We start from the raw sequence: 23,603 nt of genomic DNA, 5'->3' as shown, positions 1-23,603 counted from the left end.
TAGTATCTAATCTTAGAGTGCGCTATGTGAGTTTTGGAAGGGAGAATACTGGAATCATATTACATCCTTCAAGAAAAGCCCTATTTACCTTAATCTGTGGGAGAAAGAAGATTAATTGTATTTTCTCTGGTGCATGCCAAAGATGTTGGGTAGACACTTTTAGATTCCATGTTTATTCTAATCCTTTACGATATACTTGTAAAGCCTTGGTTTCACCATTAGAAAGATGCTGGAAACTAACTTAAAAAAAAAATAAGGCCACTATTTTCTAGAATCTCTAGGGAAAGCAATTAATCAAGAAAGTTGTATAGGACAAGCATGCTATTTTAGATCACCAAGGAAAAGAAACTATCCACATAGATAAAACTTCAGATGGCCAGCTCCTCTGTGCCTCCAGCCCCACAGTCTATTCCCAACCCAACCTCACTGTCTAGGGACTGGACAAAGGAAGGTTGAGGGAAAACATGTTTTTAATTTAAAAAGTTCCATGCCAACATCAGTTATTATAATGATTTATGTATTTTACCCAGTTATTTGAACAAATCTGTGTTCATTATAAAAACCTAGAAAATTAAGATAAGCAAACCAAAATGAAACAAAAAGTATTCATCATTTACCAGCCAGCAAGAACCTTTTGTATCTGTTTACAAACTGGGTATTTTTTAAGATGCAATTCTCTGATCAGGCCATGAGAAAATCAGCTAGAAGCAGCAAGTTTGAAGTTCTGTGTGTAGTTGCCCTTTAAGTATGGAGGGAAAACAGTGACTTGTCCATTGAAGACTATTTGTTATTGGCACTTGTCCCGGAAGAGATAAGGTCACTCACTACATTGTATACCTAGCAGTAAAAAGAAATAAATTCCTAATTTCATCTTATTGATCTGAAAAATTCATACCACAAGTCTAGGATTAACTGATTTACTTAAACCAGCAAACATCACAGCCAAAACAGATTGGGAACCTAATTCTCTTTCTTTTTAAGCATATATCTCTTTATCTATACACACACACATAATCATATATGCTGAAGATCACAGTTTTAAATATATTTTGGCTGGATTCCTCCTGTCTCTTGGAGAAAAGAACCATATACATTCAGAACCCACACAAGGACTGGTCAAGAATATAATGCGTGCTTATATAATATAATATTGTGCCTAGTTGCTTAGTCCTGTCCGACTCTTTGCAACCTCAAAGACTGTAGCCCACCAGGCTCCTCTGTCCATGGGATTCTCCAGTCAAGAATACAGGAGTGGATTGCCATTTCCTTCTCCAGGGGATATTCCTGACCCAGGGATCAAACCTGGGTCTTCTGCATTGCAGGTGGATTCTTTACCATCTGAGCCACCAGGGAAGCCCATGAATATATTAGTAATCAGTAAACGATGAATATGGTAGACTCTTTCCAAATAGTGAGCAATGCTACCAAATTTCAATGGATTTCTTTGTCCCACCGTAAGGAAAAATCATGCCATTACCTTTTTGTTCACAGCCACACCATCCTCACAGTCAAGCACCGCACAGTCTACATTCAGGGAGGGAATCTTGTTTATCTTCTTTTCATCATTGCCAGGTACATAGAGCACGGCCCTCCGGGGGATGTATTTGTGGCTGGGTGAGGAACTGCACCCAAGCCTGGACACGTCAGCTGCCAGGGACGCTTTCCTGCGGGAGACATAATTCGAGTTAGTCCAGAATAGAATTTACTTACAGACTTACTGAATTTACTTACAGACTTACAGAACTTACTGAAAGACGTTATTTAAATGCAAAATTAAAAGAGAAAACATGGATAATTTTTTAGAATTACCTGGACAGAATTAGAATTAGAATTACACAGAACATAATCACACATAACGACTAGGAAAATAATAACAGAAATAATCAAGAAACAGAATGTCATTTTGGCTGAGGTCTAAAAAATATACAACACAGTTTACTGACACAACCTTCTGAGAAAAGAAGGAGGGTACACCTATCTCTTGTTGGAAAAATCTTTCCAGCATTGATATACTGTCCAGGTAGCATCCATGGAGAAAAAGTAAGGAAATTTATATCCAAAAGCTCACAAAGAGCAAAACTACAATTATATGAAAGTAAAAAGTAGAAAATAAACAATCTAGGGACTTCCCTGGTAGTCCAGGGGCTAAGACTCCACAGTCCCAATGCATGGGGCCCGGGTTTGATCCCTTGTCAGGGAACTAGATCTCACATACTGCAACTAGAATAATCCCACAGGCCGCGCAAAGATTGAAAATCCCAAGAGCAGCAAGCAAGACCTGGAGCTGCCAAAATAAATAAATATTTTTTAAAAGGAAAAAGAAAGTAAAATATACATGTAAGAACAATCTATGGCTCTCTCCCTGATAGTGAATCTTTTTAAGTTGACAAATAAGTGATTCGCGTTCAATTTTAACAACAGACAAAGAGGAATGGCTATTTCTTAAGTCAGTAGAAAGGTGAATAGGGAAAGACCATGACTATTAACAGCTCTATAATTATGGGCAACTTGACGACTGAAAACCTCATATTCTTCATGTGTAAGAATAATACTCACGTTGCAGTTTGTTGAGAAAATTCAGTGAAGGGAAATAATGTACCAGAAGCGATCAGCTAGAGCCTGGGGGTTATCCGCTTCATGTGGTTGTGGGTGTGGCGGGCATGGCAGCCATTGCTACTGCTCTTCCTGGAGAAACTCCAGCTCCAGCAGCCTGTCTGCTTGGAAACCCTGCTCTCTCCTCACTTCTCCTACTGTACGAAGTTTAGCCTCCTACGGAAATGAGAGGCGTTGGCCGAAAGCTCCTGTAGCTCACCGCAGCCCTCACCCCTAACTTTAGTTTGGTCCTGTGGACAAACCATGTTTTAGCCCATAATATACAGCAAGAAAAGACAAAATCAGCTTTCACCAAGACCGGTTAGATCATTTGAGGGACCCTGTGTAAAGGGCTTTGCTCGTGGCTCAGTGGTAAAGAATCCACCTGCCAGTGCAGAAGACATGGGTCAGGACGATCCCCTGGAGAAGGAAACAGCGACCCACTTCAGTATTCTCGCCTGGGAAATCCCATGGACAGAGGAGACTAGTGGGCTACAGTCCATAGGGTCGCAAAAGCAACCAAACAACAAGAATCCTGTGTAAAATGAAAATGCAGAGCCCTTGTTCAAAATGTATGTGGAATTTCAAGACAGAAAGAGAAGAGCATCACACGAAGCACCAGACCCTTCTAAACACAGGGCCTCTGTGACCACGCAGGTCACACACCCATGAAACTAGCCCTGCACATGAGAGATGGAGTTATACATCATGAAAAACCCAGTTAAGGAAAGGTTAAAGCCCCAGCAAACTTGGGAACACCCTAATGTGTTACTCCCCCAGGGTGAGTAGTATCGTCCTTTTAAAAGTATGTCAGCTATGCACTCCACGAAAGCTCTTGACATTTGATAGTTATCCTAAGTTAATTCCATCAAGTATTTTACATAGTTGTAACATTTTGCCATATGAGTGTAGCTTGTGACAATGTACACCAAGAAAAATCAGCATCTCCTTGGGCCCATCAGTTTTGTGAGGGCACCCTTATTCGCTTTTTTAGCAGATCTGAATAAAACTTGAGTCTGAGTCTTATTTTTCTATAACATAAGCATTGTGCTATGTGAGGTATGGTGACATATAGATGAATTTTAAAAGTGTATGTGTATTACAAAAGTGTATGTGTATTATATGGTTTTAGAAAAGGCAGAGGAACCAGAGATCAAATTGCCAACATCTGCTGGATCATCGAAAAAGCAAGAGAGTTCCAGAAAAACATCTATTTCTGCTTTATTGACTATGCCAAAGCCTTTGATTGTGTGTATCATAGCAAACTGTGGAAAATTCCGAAAGAAATGGGAATACCAGACCACATGACCTGCCTCTTGTGAAACCTGTATGCAGGTCAGGAAGCAACAGTTAGAACTGGACATGGAACAACAGACTGGTTCCAAACAGGAAAAGAAGTACGTCAAGGCTATATATTGTCACCCTGCTTATTTAACTTAAATGCAGAGTACATCATGAGAAATGCTGGACTGGAGGAAGCACAAGCTGGAATCAAGATTGCCAGGAGAAACATCAATAACCTCAGATATGCAGATGACACCACTCTTATGGCAGAAAGTGAAGAAGAACTAAAGAGCCTCTTGATGAAGGTGAAAAAAGAGAGTGAAAAAGTTGGCTTAAAGCTCAACATTCAGAAAACTAAGATCATGGCATCCGGTCCCATCACTTTATGGCAAATAGATGGGGAAACGGTGGAAACAGTAGCTGACTTAATTTTTCTGGGCTCCAAAATCACTGCAGATGGTGACTGCAGTCATGAAATTAAAAGATGCTTACTCTTTGGAAGGAAAGTTATGACCAACCTAGACAGCATAGTAAAAAGCAGAGACATTACTTTGTCAACAAAGGTCCATCTAGTCAAGGCTATGATTTTTCCAGTGGTCATGTATGGATATGAGAGTTGGACTATAAAGAAAGCTGATCACCAAAGAATTGATGCTTTTGAACTGTGGTGTTGGAGAAGACTCTTGAAAGTCCCTTGGACTGCAAGGAGATCCAACCAGTCCATCCTAAAGGAGATCAGTCCTGGGTGTTCATTGGAAGGACTGATGCTGAAGCTGAAACTCCAATACTTTGGCCACCTGATGCGAAGAGCTGACTCATTTGAAAAGACCCTGATGCTGGGAAAGATTGAGGGCAGGAGGAGAAGGGGATGACAGAGGATGAGATGGTTGGATGGCGCCACCAGTTCTATGGATATGGGTTTGAGTGGACTCTGGGAGTTGGTGGTGGACAGGGAGGCCTGGCATGCTGCGGTTCATGGGGTCACAAAGAGTCAGATATGACTGAGCGACTGAACCGAACTGAACATTTCCTTTAAAATGGCAAAAAAATGCAATCAAAAGAGATAAAATTTTTATTAACCAGGAAATTCTTAGGGCAATTCTCAGGAGGATTTACTATAACTGCATGCGTAAAAGCCAAAGAAACCTTCATTTCATGAAAACTGAGATTTCCTCTGTGTGAAATAGCTTCTGACTGCCAATGTGGATCCAGTCACTGTGGTCTCCAAGCCACACCACCTGAATGTAAAACCCTGAGCCACACAGACATGGCTGACAGGTCACACTACTATCACATGCTAAACATCCTTAGGGCAAATCATTCTTAGGATGTTTATATGATGTATAATTTTTAAAACAGATAACCATTTTAAAAAATCTTCTGCTACTGCTCAAGGTGTTTCTGGTTTCCCAGATAAAGACTCCTATGATCACTGAAACATTGTTTTCCTCTTATCCCTGCTCAAACACTGTCAACAGCTCCTCATTACCTGTAGAATTCAGCTCAGTCTCAACTGACAGCCCTGTTCTGAATTTATATCCCAGGTTGCAACTGTCTACCCTAGGAAAATTAGGTTATGGCTATCTCCACAAAATGCTGTATCATTTCCATTGTACCTGTGTTTCTGCTGGAAGTTTATTTGAAACTTATGGATCCTTCCGGCTTAGCTCAGGGTCCACCTGACTGCGGAGCCTTTTCTGACCATTCGTTTTGAAACTCTCGCAAGTTCAAAAACAGCATTTATCATTGGTAACCGAACCAGCATCAGCAAAGGACTGGCTCTGTCATCATGGCTAAAGTTAATCAAGAGGCACATGCTTTCTGGAAAGCCAATGGATGCTACAAACCAAAAGACTTAAAAAAGGTTCCTGCTTCTGATCCAGTAATTTCAAGTAACTCAACCTAGTTCCTTCTGGGAATTGCTGTAGGTTAAATTCTTGTGTTCCCCACTCCAAAATTCATATATTGAAACATAATACCCAATATGATGGTATTTGGAAGGGGGGCATTTGGGAGGCGATTAAGTCATGAAGGAGAGAACATAGGAGATTAGTGCCCTTAAAAAAGAGACACCAGAAAGCTCCCAAGCTGGCTCTGCCATGGGAGGACATAGTGAAAAAAGTGCCATCTACTAACTAGGAAGTGCATTCTTGTCAGACACTGACTCTTCCAGAGCATTGATCTTGGACTCCCCAGCCTCTATAACTGTGAGAAATAAATTTCTATTGCTTATAAGCCACCCAATCTATGGCAACTTTTTACAGCAGCCCAAATGAATTTTTTTTTTTTTTAAATATTGTTTTATTAGTTGGAGGCCAATCACTTTATAACATTTCAGTGGGTTTTGTCATACATTGACATGAATCAGCCATATAGTTCCAAATGAATTAAGACAGAAATTTATTTTTTAAAATGATCAGAAATAAAACTAGATATATATAATATTAATAACTGAAAACAATCTTTAGGTCCATCAGTAGTATAAATTATGAAACCTACAACAAATGACATATTATGCCATCATTAAAAATTGTGTTAAAAACGTTTAATGTTATGCGAAGATCGTTTTTTTTCTAAACAGAGAATATAACATTATATACGCAATAACACCTCAACTTTATAAAAACTCCAAAGAAAAATGCCTGGAAGGAAGTACATCAAAATGTTCTTAGGGATGCCTCTGAACTATAGAGTTTGAGATTAAGACTTCTCGACTTCTGCACACTCTTTTCCTATTCTAAACACTTAAAGCATCACTTGGAGAAGGCAATGGCACCCCACCCCAGTACTCTTGCCTGGAAAATACCATGGACGGAGGAGCCTGGTAGGCTGCAGTCCATGGGGTCGCTAAGAGTCGGACACGACTGAACGACCTCACTTTCACTTTTCACTTTCATGCACTGGAGAAGAGAATGGCAACCCACTCCAGTGTTCTTGCCTGGAGAATTCCAGGGACGGGGGAGCCTGGTGGGCTGCCGTCTATGGGGTCGCACAGAGTTGGACATGACTGAAGTGACTTAGCAAAGCATCACTCTATTTTTCTTACGCAAATTTATTTTCTTAAACCTTTAGTTTTGGTTGCTTTGGGTCTTCGTTGACTTTCACGGGCTTTCTCTAGTTGTGGTGGGCAGGGGCTACTCTCTAGTTGCAGTGTGTGGGCTTCTCGTTACAGTGGCTTCTCTTGTTGAGGAGTGCGGACTCAGCTGTTGGGACACACAGGCTTAGTTGCCCTGTAGCTTGTGGAATTTCCCCGGGCCAGGGATTGAACCTGTGTTCCCTGCATTGGCAGGTGGGTTCTTATCCACTGCACCACCAGGTAAGTCCAACCATCACTCTTTTCTAAAAAAATCCTTTTATAATAGGCTTGAAGTAAAGTGAAATGAAAGTCACTCAGTCACATCTGACTCATTTGCAATCCCACGAACTGTAGCCTGCCAGGCTCCTCTGTCCTTGGGATTTCCCAGGCAAGAATACTGGAGTGGGTTGCCATTCCCTTCTCCAGGGGATCTTCCCAATCCAAGGTCGAAGCCAGTCCCCCACATTGCTGGTGGATTCTTTACCACCTGAGCCACCAGAAAAGCCTTAAAACAAATCAGTAAAATCACTTTAGAGGTTTCAAGTGGCAGCATAATATTGTGGAGAGTGTAAGAACCACCTATATGAAATTGCTGGCATCTGACCATTTTGGCCACCAAAAATGCTAATTTTGTGTGGTTCAAGCCCGTATTGTGACTGGCTGCTCCATACAGGGGAGAGTCACGTAGTATGTCTGTGTCTAGCTACTATGATGATCTGACACCCCCCACCCCTGGGTGGTGCTGGTCAGCACAGCCCTGCGACAGGAATCTGGCTGGACACCAGAAACCCTCGGTTAGATTACAAGCGTGCTGATGGAAAGGCAGTCTTTGGACTCCCCACCCTTGCTTAGCACAGGGCATTGCTTACAAAAGGCACACAATTTCTGTTACCTCATTACCCACCCAAAGCCAGCTCTCCAGGAAGTGGGACTGATCTGTGACCGCACTGTCCTTACTCTTCTTGGGCAAGAGTCAAGCTTAAGTGTTGATTACAGGTAGGAGGCCATTTTTTATTCCCTCTCTCCTTTGCCATTCTGGAAGCTTTAAGCCAAGCCACGGACTGTTGCTTCTTCTCCTTTGTTTACTCCTTCTTTTTATTATACAGTGGACATCCTCATTTGGGGCCTTCTTCACCTTTACCTAGAAGACCGTGGAAGCATCTTATTTACCCTCCCTGCATCTACTTTGTTCTTCTGTTCATACATTCAGCGAGCACTTGGCAAGCACGCACTGGGTGACCTGCATCAGGTCTCTGCTCGCACCCCTGGCAGGTCCCTCTGTGCAAATTAGAAGAAGGTGCTCCCTGGAGCCTGCCAGCAGGTGGAAGGGCCAAGAGGTGCCTCCTGCTCCCGAGGCGGCAGCTTTGATGCATAGAGATGAGCTGAAACTCAGCCCCACGCATGGCCTCAGGTTGGTAGGCGCCTTGATCAGGGCACACCCTGCACAACCGCACCGGGCGGTCCTGACCCACACTATCCTGGGCACTGCGGGGAGGTGGCACAGAAGATGCGGGTCAAGTCCAGTAGGTCCAGGGAGGAACACCCAGAGGATGGCCCGCGAGCAGCTCTGGAAGACTAAAGGCCCGTACAGAATGAAGCTTCAGGGAGAAAGTTCACAGGTGGTTAAGACTGTTTGGAATAATGAGGAGGAGAGAGGTGCAGGGGGCACGGTTCAGGCTTCGGGTTATGTCGCAGACTCTGAGGTCCCTGCGGGGGCTGTCGCTGGGCAGGTGTGGCAGGAACCTGTCGTGGCTTCCCCAAGCCTCCCTCCTCCTGTCCTCCTGGAGTATCCTCTCCTTCCCCCACCTCCGGCTGTTTCAAAATCTGTTCCCGACTTCAGCTGTGCTCAGCACTGACTACTGCATATGAACACAATTGCGGGAGGTGCAAGATCCAACTTATTTTATTTTATCTTACATATTTGGAGTTAGGGCCTCCTGATAGCCAACATGTAAATGTATTCAAACAATATGCAAAACAAGGGCATAAGATGAGTGGGAAAAAATCTGGTGGCCTTATGGTGAGTTCTTTCAACAGAGGGGCCTTATTTTAGATAAGACATCCCTTGGTAGGTTCAGGGGCTCTTCGGGCTGGAGAGGGCTCCCTCCTGGTCTTGTTTTGTTCTTCTCCCTTTCCTCCTCCAGCAGATACCATTTATTAACCATGTATATCATAGGAGGCATGAGCCAGTCCCCAGTGCTGCTGGGGTTATTCACCTAGGATTCAACATAACCATCACCTGGGGAGCTTGTAAAATTTGCTAAATCTTGGACCCCACCTAGTGCGATCAAATCAAAATCACTGGTAGTCTTCTCAGGTTTAGAATATATATATCTTTTTTTTTTTTAAAGCTCTCTAGGTTCTTGCCACTGAAGTGAAATGTTACTACAGACCAGCACCACTGGCCTCTTATCTGTTCTCCCATCAGATAAGAGACTCTCCCATCTTTCCTGGAAGCATGTACCATCACCATGTTTGAACAGGTAAGAAATGCAGAGTCTAGAGCCCCCACCCCAGCCCCACTGAATCAGAAGCTGCGTATGAACCAATCTCCAAGGGATGCTTATCTCATGAGAGTTTGAGAATGCTGTTCTAGGTTGACTCAAACTCAGGGGCATCGTGGAATCACTGGGGAGCTTTCAAATAAGCTGACCTAAAGCGCAGTCACAGAAAGTTTGAAGTCATAGGTCTCGGGTCAGATTGAGCCTCTGGAACTTCTAAAAGCCCTGGGGGTGATTCAGTGTACAGCCAAGCTGAAGGACCACGGCCCTAGATGATCCCAATGTGTAGCCATTGCCCTAAAGCAGGAAATTTTCCTCCAGTGAAGACCTCTCTTCAGTGACTCCCGTGCTACCATCATATACAAGTGAGTTGTGTGCACGCATGCTCAGTTGTGTCCGACTCTTGGCAGCTCCATGGACTGCAGCCCGCCAGGCTCCTCTGTCCATGGGATTTCCCAGACAAGAATACTGGAGTGGGTTGCCATTTCCTCCTCCAGGGAATCTTCCCAAGCCAGGCATCCAACCCGTGTCTCTCTCCTGCATTGGCAGGAGGATTCTTTACCACGGACCACCTGGGAAGCCCACATATACAAGTAGATGCTGTGAAAGTAATAAAATCATAACTGAAAATGCAGCAACTTGAAAAAAAACACAAAACCTATGTTTAAAGAAAAGTCTTTTTGATAAAAAAAAAAATTATAGTATTTGAACCAGCAGTAATTATCAACTAAGCTAAAGTCCATTTGAGGCTCTGCAGCTTGGTATGCGACTTCCCAACCAAGTTAGTGGTTTCTCCTCTTAGCTGACAGCCAGCACTGAGGTCTCCACTTTGGCTGCACAATACAAGCGGGGGAACTTAGAAAAAGAGAAAACCCCAGGCCACAGTCCAACCCAATTAGATCAGAGCCTTGTGGTGAATCCCAGGAATCAGTTTTTTTTTTTAAGCTTCCAGGGAGGTTCCAAGGTGCAGCCAAGGATGAGAAGCTCTGCATCACGGTTTCAGAGTACAACCAAAGTGTTTTATTGGTCCTAGAAAGGATCGGGGGTCATTGGACTTTGAAAGTGGCCAGCATGTAATCCTACCCGCCCTTAAGCTTCTGCCCAGACTCCGCTCATCTCTTCTGGCCCAGGTGGCTGAGAGTCTGGAGAGCCCGGATGGGGGCTCCACCAAACTTACAGCAAACGCAGATAGAGAAGCAGCTCGCCAGAGCCCAGGCAAACATCCGGATCTGGGGCTTGGTTGAGTGGGCAGCGTGGGACTGCGGGTGGAGGCCTGGGCTGCTCAGCCAGGAGCAGCAGAGCTCTCTGAAGCCAAGGCCAGGCGGTCAAAGTCCAGAGACCCTAAGTGAGGATTCCACATCAGCCTTGACCTTGAAACCTGGCTCAGAGACGCTCTTGCTTCACCCGTAGATGACTCTCAGCCAGTAGTGTAGGCTGGAGGGCTCAGATACAAGCAGGGAAGGCCAAGGAATTTCCAAGTTGTTCTCCTTGTTACACAACACTATCACTTCACAAACAAAAATGTATTGATCCTGTAAGTTTTGAACCTAATACTTTTTTTCAATTATCTCAATGGCAGTTCAGACTTAACCAGGTGCAGAAAAGAACTTGATTCAGGACTTTTCATAATGTCACTCAAATTCAGAGCTCAGTTAAAGAGCAATTTGGACTACAATAATGATTTAGGCAGCACAATTAATTCTAAATTATTTGAATAGATAATACCTTTATGGTTACTGTTATGTGTCAACTTGGCCAGGCCACAGGGTGCCCAGACGTTTGGTGAAACGCTATTCTCGCTATGTCTTGCAGACGTGTGGATGAGATTAACATGTGAGTTAGGAGACACAGCAGTAAAGCAGACAGCCTTCCCTAGTGAGGCCCTAGTGGGCCTCATCCAAACAGTTGAAGGTACTGAATAAGCCTGTGGTGCATACACGCCAAGTCGACTTACTCCCCCAATTAAAAGAAACTCTTCCTGCCCGAAAGCTTCCAGCTAAGACATGAGGTCTTTTCTCCCCCTGATAGTTCAGACTGGAACTGAAACATTGGTTCTTCCTGGTTCTCAAGTTTGCCAGCTCCAGATGGGAACTTATACCAATGGCTCTCCCAGGTCCCCAGCTTTCTGACTGCCGCTCTTGGGATTTGTCAGCCTCCACAATCATGTCTATAATCATGTCAGCCTCCACAATCTTACTGGCCTTGTAATACATCTCTTATGTATTACACACTCACACACACACAGATGTACCCTATTGGTTCTGCCTCTCTGGAGAATCCTGACGAAGACACTTGCACATTACTAAGTAGATAGTTGACACATATTGGTCAGGTGCTTCCCACACACCTCCACACTGCACCTCCCTGTCCTGACCCAACACAGCCGTGTGTAGCTCTCAGACCCCTGCCCACCCAGCACACTGCGGGACCGGACTGGACTCTCGAGCAGAGTGAAGGAGCAAATGAACTCAGGGGTAGATGGGTGGTGGACTGGCAAGCTTTTAAGGAGAGAGGGCCACATATTTCCATTAGCTGCTGTCCTCAGAGGGTGGATGTGGTCACCACCATGAGCTTCACAGACTTCCCTGGACTGTCTTCCCAAAGGGCTGAACTAATTTATTCTCCCACCAGCAGTACACGTGCTGAGCTGACCAGGTGCTCATGCACAGCCTGGCACTCCTTACCCCAGGCTTTTGGACATTCCAATGGAAGAGGCATGATGGAGTGAGTGAAGGTGGCCGTGGAAAGGGGCTGGAGATCTGAAGCCCTGGGTCAAGTTTTATAGCGGCCTTATTTGAGCAATGATGAATCAATCTATTTGGTGTTGTTCGGTCACTAAGTCAGGCTTCTCAGGTGGTGCTAGTGGTAAAGAACCTGTCTGCCTATGCAGGAGACGTAACAGGCGTGGGTTTGATCCCTGCGTCGGGAAGATCCCCTGGAGGTGGGCATGGCAACGCACCCCAGTATTGTTGCATGGAGAATCCCATGGACAGAGAAGCCTATCGGCCACAGGGTCACAAAGAGCTGGACACAACTGAAGCGATTTAGCACACATGCACAGTTATGAAGTCGTGTCTGACTCTTCTCAACCCCATGGACTACAGCACGCCAGCGCCTCTCTCCTCCACTGTCTCCTGGAGTTTGCTCAGATACATGTCCATGGAGTCAGTGATGCTATCTAACAATCTACTGGTCATATTAAACCTTCAAGATTTAGTATTTGGGAAAGATCAGTATTTCCCACCTTGAACTGATCTGTATTCCATCGTTTTACATCTCTGCTGGTCAAATATTACTTTTTTATTATGGTAAAACAAACATAACAAAATTTACCATTTTAACCATTTTTAAGCCTACAATTCAGTGGCATTAACTACATTTCCATTGTTGTGTAACCATTACCACCATCCGTCTCTGGAACTTCTCATCTTCCCAAACCGAGACGTACGTGTCCATGAAACAACCACCCGCCCATTCTCTCTTGTCCCCAGCCCCTGGAAACCACTATTCTACTTTCTGTCTCTATGAATTTGACTATTCTAGGTACCTCATGTAAGTGAAATAATATAGAATTCGCCCTTTTCCGACTGGCTTATTTCTATTAGCATAATGTCCACAAGGTTCACCCATGTTGTGGCATATGTGGCATACTCCTTTTTAAGGCTAAATAATACTCCATCACAGGTACATACCGGATTTTGTTTATCCATTCATCCACTGATGGACATAGGTTATTCCCACCTTTTGACAATTGTGAATATGCTGCTATGAACAAGTATCTCTTCAAGGTCCTACTCTCAATTCTTTTGGGTATATCTCAGAAGTAGAGCTGCTGGATCATGTGGTAATTTATTTTTTTTCCCCTTAGGCTACAGTGCACGGCACGCCGGATCTTAGTTCTCTGACGAGGGACCAAACCCCTGCAGAGCAAGCGCAGAATCTTAACCGCTGGGAGTCCTTAACCACCAAGAAGTCCCTCACTGGTGACTCTGTTTAACTTTCTGAGGAAAAAATCATATTGCCTTCCATACTGGCTATATTGCTTTATATTTCCACTCAAACATTATTTTAAAATATTTTATGCTGCATTCAAGTCCAGTTATCCCTAAAAGGGTGTTTTTGAAGCAAAAAGCAAAAAATAGTAATAATAATCTTTCGTGTCCCTTTGCCCTTTAGGAACTATCTTCACAATTTCTAATAAATTTTGGTAAATTCCCATTTGTTCATTAACATAAAAAATAAGAAAACAAATAAAGCATCCCTTTAAAGTAAAACACCAATACATTTCTACTTAGGACAGCACACAGAAATCATACAGCCCTTTAAGTTCTTTTCAAAAGATTATGACTCTAAGAGCTGATAAGGTTGAAAATAAAAATTTCTCACAGGAAAGTATGCACAAATCCTGATTCTTAAAGGATTCCTCTATTTGGGGCAGTATCTTCAATCTTTTGAGGGGATTGGAGGAGCATACCTACACTCTGTCACTGACTAGTTCATATATTGGGAATATAAGAACTCGGAAAAATTGAGTTCTGTCTTGTAAAATCCGTGGCCTGATCTTGTATGACAATTCTGATGCTCATGGAAGAATGTGTGGGGCTACAGTGAAGACAAGAGCCCATTCCTCCATCCTTTGCAACCCACCCCCACAAATGACAGTAAAATTCAGCTACAAACTGCAGCCGTGCTTGTGACTATTAATAACTAGGTGTTTACAGCAGCATCTGTAATGATTGCGGCCTACGTATGTTCTCACTTTGCTAGGTTCCCAACTGCCCAGAGAGATTCCTTCCCTGTTTTGAAGAACGATGATGTTTCAGTTACCATGGCAACAGGGCAAGGAGTGCGGAGATTTGCATGGGCACCAGAGCAAAAGAACAGCTATTTGTCCCCCCACCAGCAGAACAGGGCCATTCGTGAGATTAGCATGGGGCGCAAATACACACAAGCGTGCGGCCCGCTCCAGAAACGCCAAGACACTTTCAGGGCAAACTCTCTCACAAAGCAATTATATCACACCTTAATCGAGTGCTCCATTTTGTACTGAAAGAAGAGACAGTCTTTTGTGTCCAAAGCAGACACACACACACAGGACTGCCGTTTGCGCCACTGTGGGTTCACTTCTAAGGGAGGAGTCAGGGCACACAGTGGGGGAGACCCACGGGCTGTGGCTCAGTCTTTTGGCCACTGTGGGGTGCATGGGGAGAAGGAGGGATGCTGGTGAGGGACGTCTTCCTGGCCTACCCAGGAAACCCCAGGGAGAGAGGTGAGTGTCGAATAAGGGGCAGATTTATCAGAAATGGAGAAAAAAGCGGAATTCTTATTTTTGCTCACTCTGGTAAAATGGGTGTAATTCTTGTTTCACTGCAGACCTCTTCCTCCTTAGACCATCAGAGCACCAAAGGGCAAAAGCAAGTGACCACAGTGATGGAAGTCTTTTTTTTTTTTCTTTCACACAGAATAAGAAAGCAAACAAACATCCAAATCAAAAATTATTACTATCCTAAGTGAAATAAACCAGACATACAAGGGCAAGGGCCGTATGACACCTCTGCCAGGTACCCGGAGCAGATAATTCAGAGACAGGAAGTAGAATGTTGAGGGAGGGAGGGGAGTTACCATTTAGTGAGTACAGAGATTCAGTTCAGGAAGATGAAAAAGTTCCGGAGATGGATGGTGGTTGATAGTTGCACATACTTCATGCCACTTACGCTTTACACAGTTAAAATGGTACATTGTATGCTATGTACATTTTACCACAGTGAAAAAAATGAAAAGTTAACAAATCTGTTTATAACATATCTGTTATATCTGTGCTACTGTTTCATAAACACAAATGTACTGATCCAAATAAGTAAAGATAATGCTCAGAGCCTACCATGAGTTGACCCTCAGATCAGCAAACATGGACAAGAAATCATGTGCCCAGAGACCCTCACTGGTCACTGAATCCGCTTATTTTTGTCCACAGAACTGTAGCTCTCCGGGTAGGTAAACGGGTAGGGTATGTCCCAGAAACTCGGAAAACCCCATACCACTGGGTGACCATTGAGGCTTCCCACGTGGCGCTAGTGGTAAAGAACCCACCTGCCAATGCAAGAGACATAAGAGATGTGGATTCCATCCCTGGGTCGGGAAGATCCCCTGCAGAAGGAAATGGCAACCCACTCCAGTGAGAATCCCATGGACAGAGGAGTCTGGTGGGCTACAGTCCATGGTGGTCCCAAAAAGTTACGCTTTCAATGGGTCCCAAAGAAGAGAGCAAGTTTTCCATGAAAACAGAGATCCATGTTTATATCCCAAACGCATTAGTCTTTATAAATAAATGTGGCATTGGGAGCACCACTCTGCCAGGAGGTACTTGGGAGGCCGGAAGCACTTGGGAGGATAACACTGCCATTTCACCGAAAGGCAAATGAAGAAGAGTTTGACACCCGCTAAGGCTGAGACAGCAGTAGGCAACCGGGAGGGAGAGAAGGGCAGGGGTGAGGGTGTTTGAGAGGAGGAGAATGGGGAAAAGAAAGGGAGGGAGGAGAAGGGATGGCTCCTGGAGTCAAGCCGGCGGATAAGAAAGTGGGAGGCAGGGCGGGGAGGCGGAGGTGAGGGCCGAGAAGGCGGGTGGGGGCTGGGACGAGTGGAGGGGCGCTGGGCTTTGTCTTGCGGCAAAGCCCCTTGATTCCTGCTGAAGAGGGGCCGACAATAGAGCATGTGCCTGCTAGTGGGCATTCACCGTAATCCCACTTTCTTGCTCTACTTTTGGGGAGAAGAGGAGGAGCAGAGGTTTTATCTGAACGGAAAACTGGAGGGATTTTTTTTTTTTCCTCCTCCCTGAGTGACACTGAGGTCAAGAGGGAAACCTGCTCTCCTTCACTGAACACGTTTAAGAACACAATGCGATTAGCATCTCTTCTGTTTCTGGGCTGCTTTTCAAGCCGGGGCTGCGGGAAACACAAAGAAGTCTAAAGGATGTTGTTTATTAATAGTTAACTGTCGATGTCGCTGAGAGCTTGGTCCAGGAACGATGCTCAGGACCCTCTACCCATAGTGATTGATTGATGGATTTCCCAGTGTTGGGAACCCTGAGAGGAAGCACCTGTCGAGCACAGAACGTGGAGCTTTCCCTAAATTGTAACTAAAACTTAAAGGACACGCCAGCCGACTTCCCTTAGCCTCAGAAGAGACGATTTGGGGCTTTGGATGGTGAAACTCTGATTATAAGGAATAAACAGCTTATTTGTTCCACTCCTGGCCAAAGCTGAGCACCCAAGAACAGAGCCTTATGTTTAGACTGCTCACTGCTGGCATTCCTGCCTGAGATCTGATTCCAAAATGAGTTGCAGAAAAGACAATGTTTAGTAGTTAATGTATCCATATTAAAACAGGCAATGGAGAGTATAGGAAATATTATTACCACCAGGTCCATGAGAAAACAACACAAAAAAGATCATTTACAAAATTTCTCCACTTAAAGATTCCATTAGTACTGGGTTATCCTATCTCAAAAAATAATTTAAAGCTGAGATGACTGTTTCCTGGCTTAGGCAGAACTTTAGAGGTAACCGAGCAAACGTGAACTAGACAGATAAATTTCTCCTTAACTTTTTTTCAAAGGTCACGAAAGAAGACTGTCAACCTGGCAGATGTAACCATGGATTCATTTCAGAATCCTTCAAAAGCTCAGAGGCTGCTAAAAGTGTCAGACGAGGCATCTCCCCTATGCCCCGGGTTCTTTGGTATGAAAGTAATCAAGGGAGAATTTTTTTTTTCTCCAGAAAATGGATCACAGTTTTGAGAAAACATTCTCTCCGCATCTTATGTATTTTATTTTTTTTGGTAGCTGTCATGAAAATCATTTAGGTTAAAGGAATCTTCGTTTTCTCCCTAAAGTCTCTCAAAAATTCCTTTCAAGTGTCAATCACAATGAAATGAGGCCAAAATGTTACACAGCTTAGAATTTTGGTATTTTGTAAGCTATCGCCCTCTGATTATGCTGATTTGTAGATTTTGGGAAATTTTAATATTGATCTCTCTCTAGCACTGAATAATTTTTAGAAAAAACCCAGTCTGAGTCTAATTGCCAGACCTGTACCACACACACGAAAGCTGTGAATACAAGCTGTGATCACGAATCACGTGTATGTGGCTTTGATTGTGTGGGACCCACAATAAGATTAAGATTGCTTTTTTCCTTCTTAATTATTCAGAGCTAAGTGTGATGAAAATTAAAACTAAACATATGGATGTAATCATGAAGGCATTCTCTAATATAGTTTTTTTTTCTTTTTTTAAAATATGTTTAATGTGCTACAGGCACTAACCCCTTTAAATATTTAAGGAAGGGCTTTCTAAAATTTGCTCTAATTTTAGGGGAGCATACAATTTTTGTTTTCTTATTCAATGCTACACTTTGCAATGCACCAGCCCCCCTCAAATACACTCTTACTGAATATGTATTGTGACTTAGTTTTCTATGGAATGAACTGGTCAGACTCAAACAGTAATACTTTTTATTGTAAATACAAAAGGAACAAAATTTAAAATTAAAGGTGAATCTTTTCCGCAAGCTATAGGCCCATAGCAATCTATGTTATAGTTTATTTGTGACTTGATGCAGGGATTTTCTATGATAAAGGGAAGAGAGATGGAATAGGTTATCCAAAGACCAAGATAAGGAGACCATTTTTCATGTTTGTCTTTGGAAGGCACTCACTAATTTCAAAAGCGAATTTAATCTTATTTCTGTCTAGAGCAGCACCGATCTTTGTCCCCCATTGGTATGTGTGGCTGATATGCTAAAGGTTAGGTGGCTCAGAAGTCACTTGGGTGACAAGGACAGACCACTCGAGACTGAAAAGGTGCTGCAGGTTATCATGGCGCCATATGGACTGTCTCCAAATGGTGCTTACTCTGATTCTGACTTCAGAAATGCAGGCAGGGGACAGGGGAGCTCTGAGCTACAAGTTAGGAGGCCTGGAACAGCCATTTGTAGATAAACTGACACTGAATTTTGGCCTCTGCCTGCCTTGGCACAGTTCCCTGGCACCCTGGTTGCCTTCCTCCCCAGCTCTCTCACTGACTCCAAATTTAGCTGAGCTCACATTTCCTAGCTAACCCCAAACTCCTAGATGCACTTCCACGGGGAATTCAACTGCAGTCCACCTCTCTAAACTGTTCCTTACTCCAGCCGTCCCTTCTGTCTTCCTCCTGGCTCTGCTCACTTAGCTAGGTTGAGGCTGGGGGGCTTAGCAGGATGCTGACTGTCCGGAGGAGCCAAGCAGCTCTCAGTTACTTTAAGTTTGACTAAGTTCCCGCTTGCCAGGTCTCTGTGACTGTAGTTCAAGCGCTCAACACAAGAGGATCTATTTCGGTTCAAAAACCAAATAAGAGAGCAAACTTAGTCACAGTCCTCCATGTCATCCAGCACTTTAAAGAAAACGGAGCAAAGGAGGAAAACTCAAGAACTCAGTTTATCTCATCCCCTGCAAGATCAGTAGACTGCAGTAACAACCCAAAGGCAGGAGAAAAAAAAACACACACACAGGATATTAAATTACAAAACACCAACATTTACACAGTAATTCCCGCTAATTACGAAAGAAAGATATAAGTTGTTTGTTATAAACATCACCAGGTCTTGAGCAAACACCGAGAGCTCACCACAGAGCCAAACCAAGCGTTTGTCTAATCAGAGCCACTTCCCCAAGCGTTTTATTGGGGCAGCTGCAAAGCACACACTTGATCACACATGCTAATAATCCCAGTTATGGCGCCCACATCTTAATCATTTGTTCTGGGCTTGTTTCTCAAACAATTAGCACTAATGAATGGTCAGAATACCTCGGATCATATATGTCTAATTGCAGTCAAGAGCGGTTCTCGTCTGCATGTACATTTCAATTTACCTCTGGGGATAATGTTTGTTAATTGTATTTCTTTATACGCAAGCGAAGAAAAAGGCAGCTCAGGCAAAAAGGGACTAAGTGTTCTCCTCTTTCCCTTTGTTCCCACAAGAAGCTAAAGTCACTTCAAGAGGCACTTAATCCCATCATCCCCGGTTACAATTGCCTTGCAGCATCAATCAAAAAGAATCTGAAGTAAAACGATGCAGCTATATTGTGTAATTAAAAGCAATTCAGGTACTTATTGCTTGGGGCCCTTTACGGGTCCAAATACTTTAAATGGCCCCGCAGGGATCCTAAACATTGCAGTGTTTTAAATTTGGACTGCAATAATATCCGAAGGAAAGGAAGGAAGATGAAAACAAAAAAACCTGAAAGACACAAACAACACATAAAGCCCACGACCCTGCCCTTGTGCGATTTGTAAAGAAAAAGATCAGCAAAAGTCTGAAGTGAAAAAACCCATGAATCACAAATACAAAGTGAAATAAGTGTAGAAAAAAAGGAAAGAGAAAAAAAATAGAATTGATGTTTTTCAAATTCAACAGTCCTGTCCCAATTCAACTTTGTATTTAAGGAAAAAAAATGTGTCATAATATTGGTTGGGTCTCTTCAACCTGAGATGAAACAGGCTTTGACAATCTGTAACAAATGGATCTATATTATAACAACCAAAGGCTGTCTGAAAACTCAAAATACAAAGTAAATATATGGTATGTCTGATGCTAGTCACTTATAAAGGCAACATGTTAAAAGTACTTTTTTAAAGTTTGGCACAGATATGTAAAAAGTGATTTATTTAAGTCATTTAACAAAACTAAGTGCCTTGGCTTTTAAGGCTTCATATACGACTTTTTAAGCCAACAAGAGTTTAACATACTATTTGCTGTTGTGTGCTTTTAAAAAGAGCCATCACTGACAGGAGGCTGGGAAAAGGCATAATTCTCTGGTTTTGATTCTTGGCTAAAATATATTTAAGTAAAAACACAATTCCTCAACAGATGTAAGACTAGATGTTAAAATAACAACGTGTGTTTAAGCTTTACCATCATTTCCCCCTTTATAATAAAAACGGGAAGGAAGGCTTCCTGTTGATTTATGAAAGAATTTCAGGGGAAAATGCTAAGCCTGTGCCAGAGTGAGCTATTGGATATTAAGGAACTTTTCATGAAAGACACCAGTTTACTCCCGGGATAAGGAACATTCTGGAAACAGATGACTAGAGGAAATACTCCACACCACCAGAACACAGCGCTTCACAGCAGCATCTATAAATACCAAAATATAGCCTAGTGGCAGATGTGATTGTGGCCTGCAAACCATTATGTGTGCACACGCGAGGGTCGTATGACTTAACCTTCACGTCACAAAATGATCGTCAAGTAAGATATCTGACAACAGTTCATTTAAACATAGAACTGACCTCATTTTCCACACAAATATTCTACCAATTTGAGTGCAGAAGTCTACAGCTGAAAATGCAAACGTACTTCCGCAAAGCTTAACCTTACACGACCTACTGGTGCCAAACGGCAGAATGGAAAGGATTCTGCTTCCCTGTTTAATAGAACCGAACTTTAAAACAAAAATCTGTCATTTAACAAAGTCTGCTGACCATGCTTCTTCAATTATATTGATCATAGTGTTAGAGATGCTATACGTGCTCAAGCAGTTTCATGTCGTGAGTTACTTCCTATAAATTTAAACCTATTTATTATTATTCAGCAGTCTTCACGTATCCGTTCAAAATCATTACCCTCAATGGGTGGTGAGGGGCTGGGGGGGTCTGACACACCCTCTTCACTGCAGCATTCTTATCACCTCTACCTTCCGCTTGCCCTGGTGAGGCGGCGCACTCCAAGGGAATAAGAAGAAAATGTGGGTGACAGAAGGGCCCTGGGTTTACCTGAGCTTGGTTCCCTGTCTCTCCGTCACCACCAAACTGCCCAGGTAATTTACTTCATAATCAGGTACAACTGTTTCTTTGCCTCAACTGTGCTGCTCTACTTGAAACGGGCTTCCCAGGTGACGCTAGTGGTAAAGAACCTGCTTGCCAAAGGTTCAGTCCCTGGGCCGGGAAGATTCCCTGGAGTAGGAAATGGCAACCCACTTCAGTATTCTTGCCTGGAGAATCCCATGGACAGAGGAGCCTGGCAGGCTACAGTCCGTGGGGTCGCACAGAATTGGACACGACTGACGTGACTTTGCGCCTGAAACAAACTAGAAAGTACCTGAAAGACAGGCACCAAGCAGAAAAAAAAAACAACAAAAACCTTTATTTTCGATCCACCAAAGTATCTTTTCATGTCCTACAGTTTTTATTTCACTAGCCTTTGGATTAGGATAGGCAGGTACCTAATCTTAGGAAAATGAAGTGTAAACTTTTAACGAGGGACATTTTAGGAACCGAAAACTGCACTAAGGAGAAAAACAGATTCATTGATAATGAATATCGGGCAAAAGTCTGCACTGTGATCTATCTCCTGTAACGTTTCCCACTGACAGGTGCTCGTCAATATCATATTTCTTTCGTCTCACGCCCCAGGTCTGCTCACAGCTCCCCTTGTCCCTGGTGCTCCCCTGGAATTCCCCGGGGATGGTGCCCACCAAGGGTGCCAGGAGGAGCCCTACAACCGGCCCTTCGATTCCTGCCATTGATCCAGCTGTGCGCATGCTGGCTAAAGGCTACCAGGTTCAGGCTGGAGAGCAGGACTTGAAAATTCAGTGCTAATTACTGTGATTACAATCTGTGTCTCAAGCAGCCAGAGCCTCTGGGAAGTTGTCTACAGGAGACCTGTCTCTGTATCCAAAGTCTCAGTTTGAGAGATGAGGAATCTATATACCCGAGGACTTTTCTAACTCGTTAAGTTGTAACATGGGCGTCAAGTCGTTCATGATACCTTCTCGTGCACCGTATGTGACTGAGGCAAGCCCAGAACACGGAGTGTAAGAGACACAGAGGGGAAGGGACCAGCAGCAACCACGGGGCCACGTACATCGCAAACACTGGCCCTGCAACCTGATGCTCGGATGCTGATTCTCTTGAGATGATTTGAGATTCTTTGAACTCACTGAGGCAGTGAGTGGGGGCTTAAAGAGCGCGCTCACATCCTCCATCCTCCAAGAGCAGGGGCCCAACTTGTCCTGAGAATCCTGAACCTCTTAGGATGCACGTCGGTTGTGTATTTACCACTGAACTCCCAAAGGCAGATGTCAGAGAAAGTGATTTCATGAAGATATTTATGTGACATTAAAGAATCCAAAAAAACGATGTGAGAGCATACGAAGATATCAGTTCATTTTCCTGGGCTCATCAGTGTTTCTTTACATACACGTGACTCCTTTGGAAGTAGGCTGGGGAGCAAGGCAGCTAGTTCTTTTCTGGACCACGAGGCTTATTTTCCTTTCTCCACAGATGATGTGCAGATATGCTTGTCCCTAACCAAGTATATACAAATAGAATTCTTCCCGGGGCATGAACATTAGAACAGAAATAATTGCTCTGAATCCTCTGAATTCTAAAGGGATTTCTATTCTTGTGGTGACATCACAATGCTAGATTTCAGACGCTGCCAAAGAGCTGAGTGTGATTTCGCCTCTAACTCGTCACGGGGGCCCTTGTGCAGCTGGCTGGCACCACACGGGCTTTCTGATATGTGCCCAAAGCAGGGCTTCTGAGAAAGAGAGGTTTTTCAGGGGACACTCAGGCGGCAAGTGGGGCCCCAAGACAGTAGGTAAAACCTGAACTGTCATTTCAAGCCTGCCCTGAATCAGCCAACACATGTCAAACACCGCAGGGCCTTTATGAAAATATGACTTCAAATATTTTTCTTTCCTCCCCTCATTTCCTTCTTCCAAGTACTCAGTTCTCAAGGTGTGTCTGTAAGTGTTTATTTGGAAATGAAACCACTTTTAAAGGGCTCAGTTGTTTAACGTCAAGAACTCTGAAGATAGAACATAAAATATTCAGTATGAACTCATTCTATAGAACACCATTATTTGATGACTTATTTGCTGATTACTCAATCTAAATACAATTCTAAAAACAGAAGTGAATGCATGTTTTAAATTTTTGGTAACCTCAAATGGGTGCTTTTTCTCCTCTTAAGAATTAAATGAAGTCACAGTGTTAGCAAAGCAAACCATTTCTGCATTTTAAAAATTTACTTAGCTCTATGTCAGGAGCTCCTGCCACTCAAAGTGACCAATCCTGTAAGTCAAAATTTTGGGATACTTTAAGTTTTCATT

The 23,603-nt window shown here is 43.4% G+C and overlaps 1 protein-coding gene across 3 annotated transcripts in view; it reads right to left on the bottom strand.

Moving 5' to 3' along the window:
• The window catches only part of CLYBL (citramalyl-CoA lyase), a 221,313-nt gene that overhangs the window by 98,923 nt on the left and 98,787 nt on the right, over nt 1–23,603 (bottom strand). For all 3 annotated transcript variants that reach the window (XM_065902225.1, XM_065902224.1, XM_065902223.1), the window contains exon 2: nt 1,478–1,664. In XM_065902225.1, coding sequence (XP_065758297.1) covers nt 1,478–1,664 — 187 coding nt within the window. The remainder of the gene's footprint in view (nt 1–1,477; nt 1,665–23,603) is intronic.

This window comes from Muntiacus reevesi, chromosome 11 (genome assembly GCF_963930625.1).
Source record: "Muntiacus reevesi chromosome 11, mMunRee1.1, whole genome shotgun sequence".
In the NCBI taxonomy this organism is placed as follows: Eukaryota; Metazoa; Chordata; class Mammalia; order Artiodactyla; family Cervidae; genus Muntiacus; species Muntiacus reevesi.
Note: the sequence above shows the minus strand (reverse complement) of the source record. Positions and strands in the feature narration are given on the sequence as shown.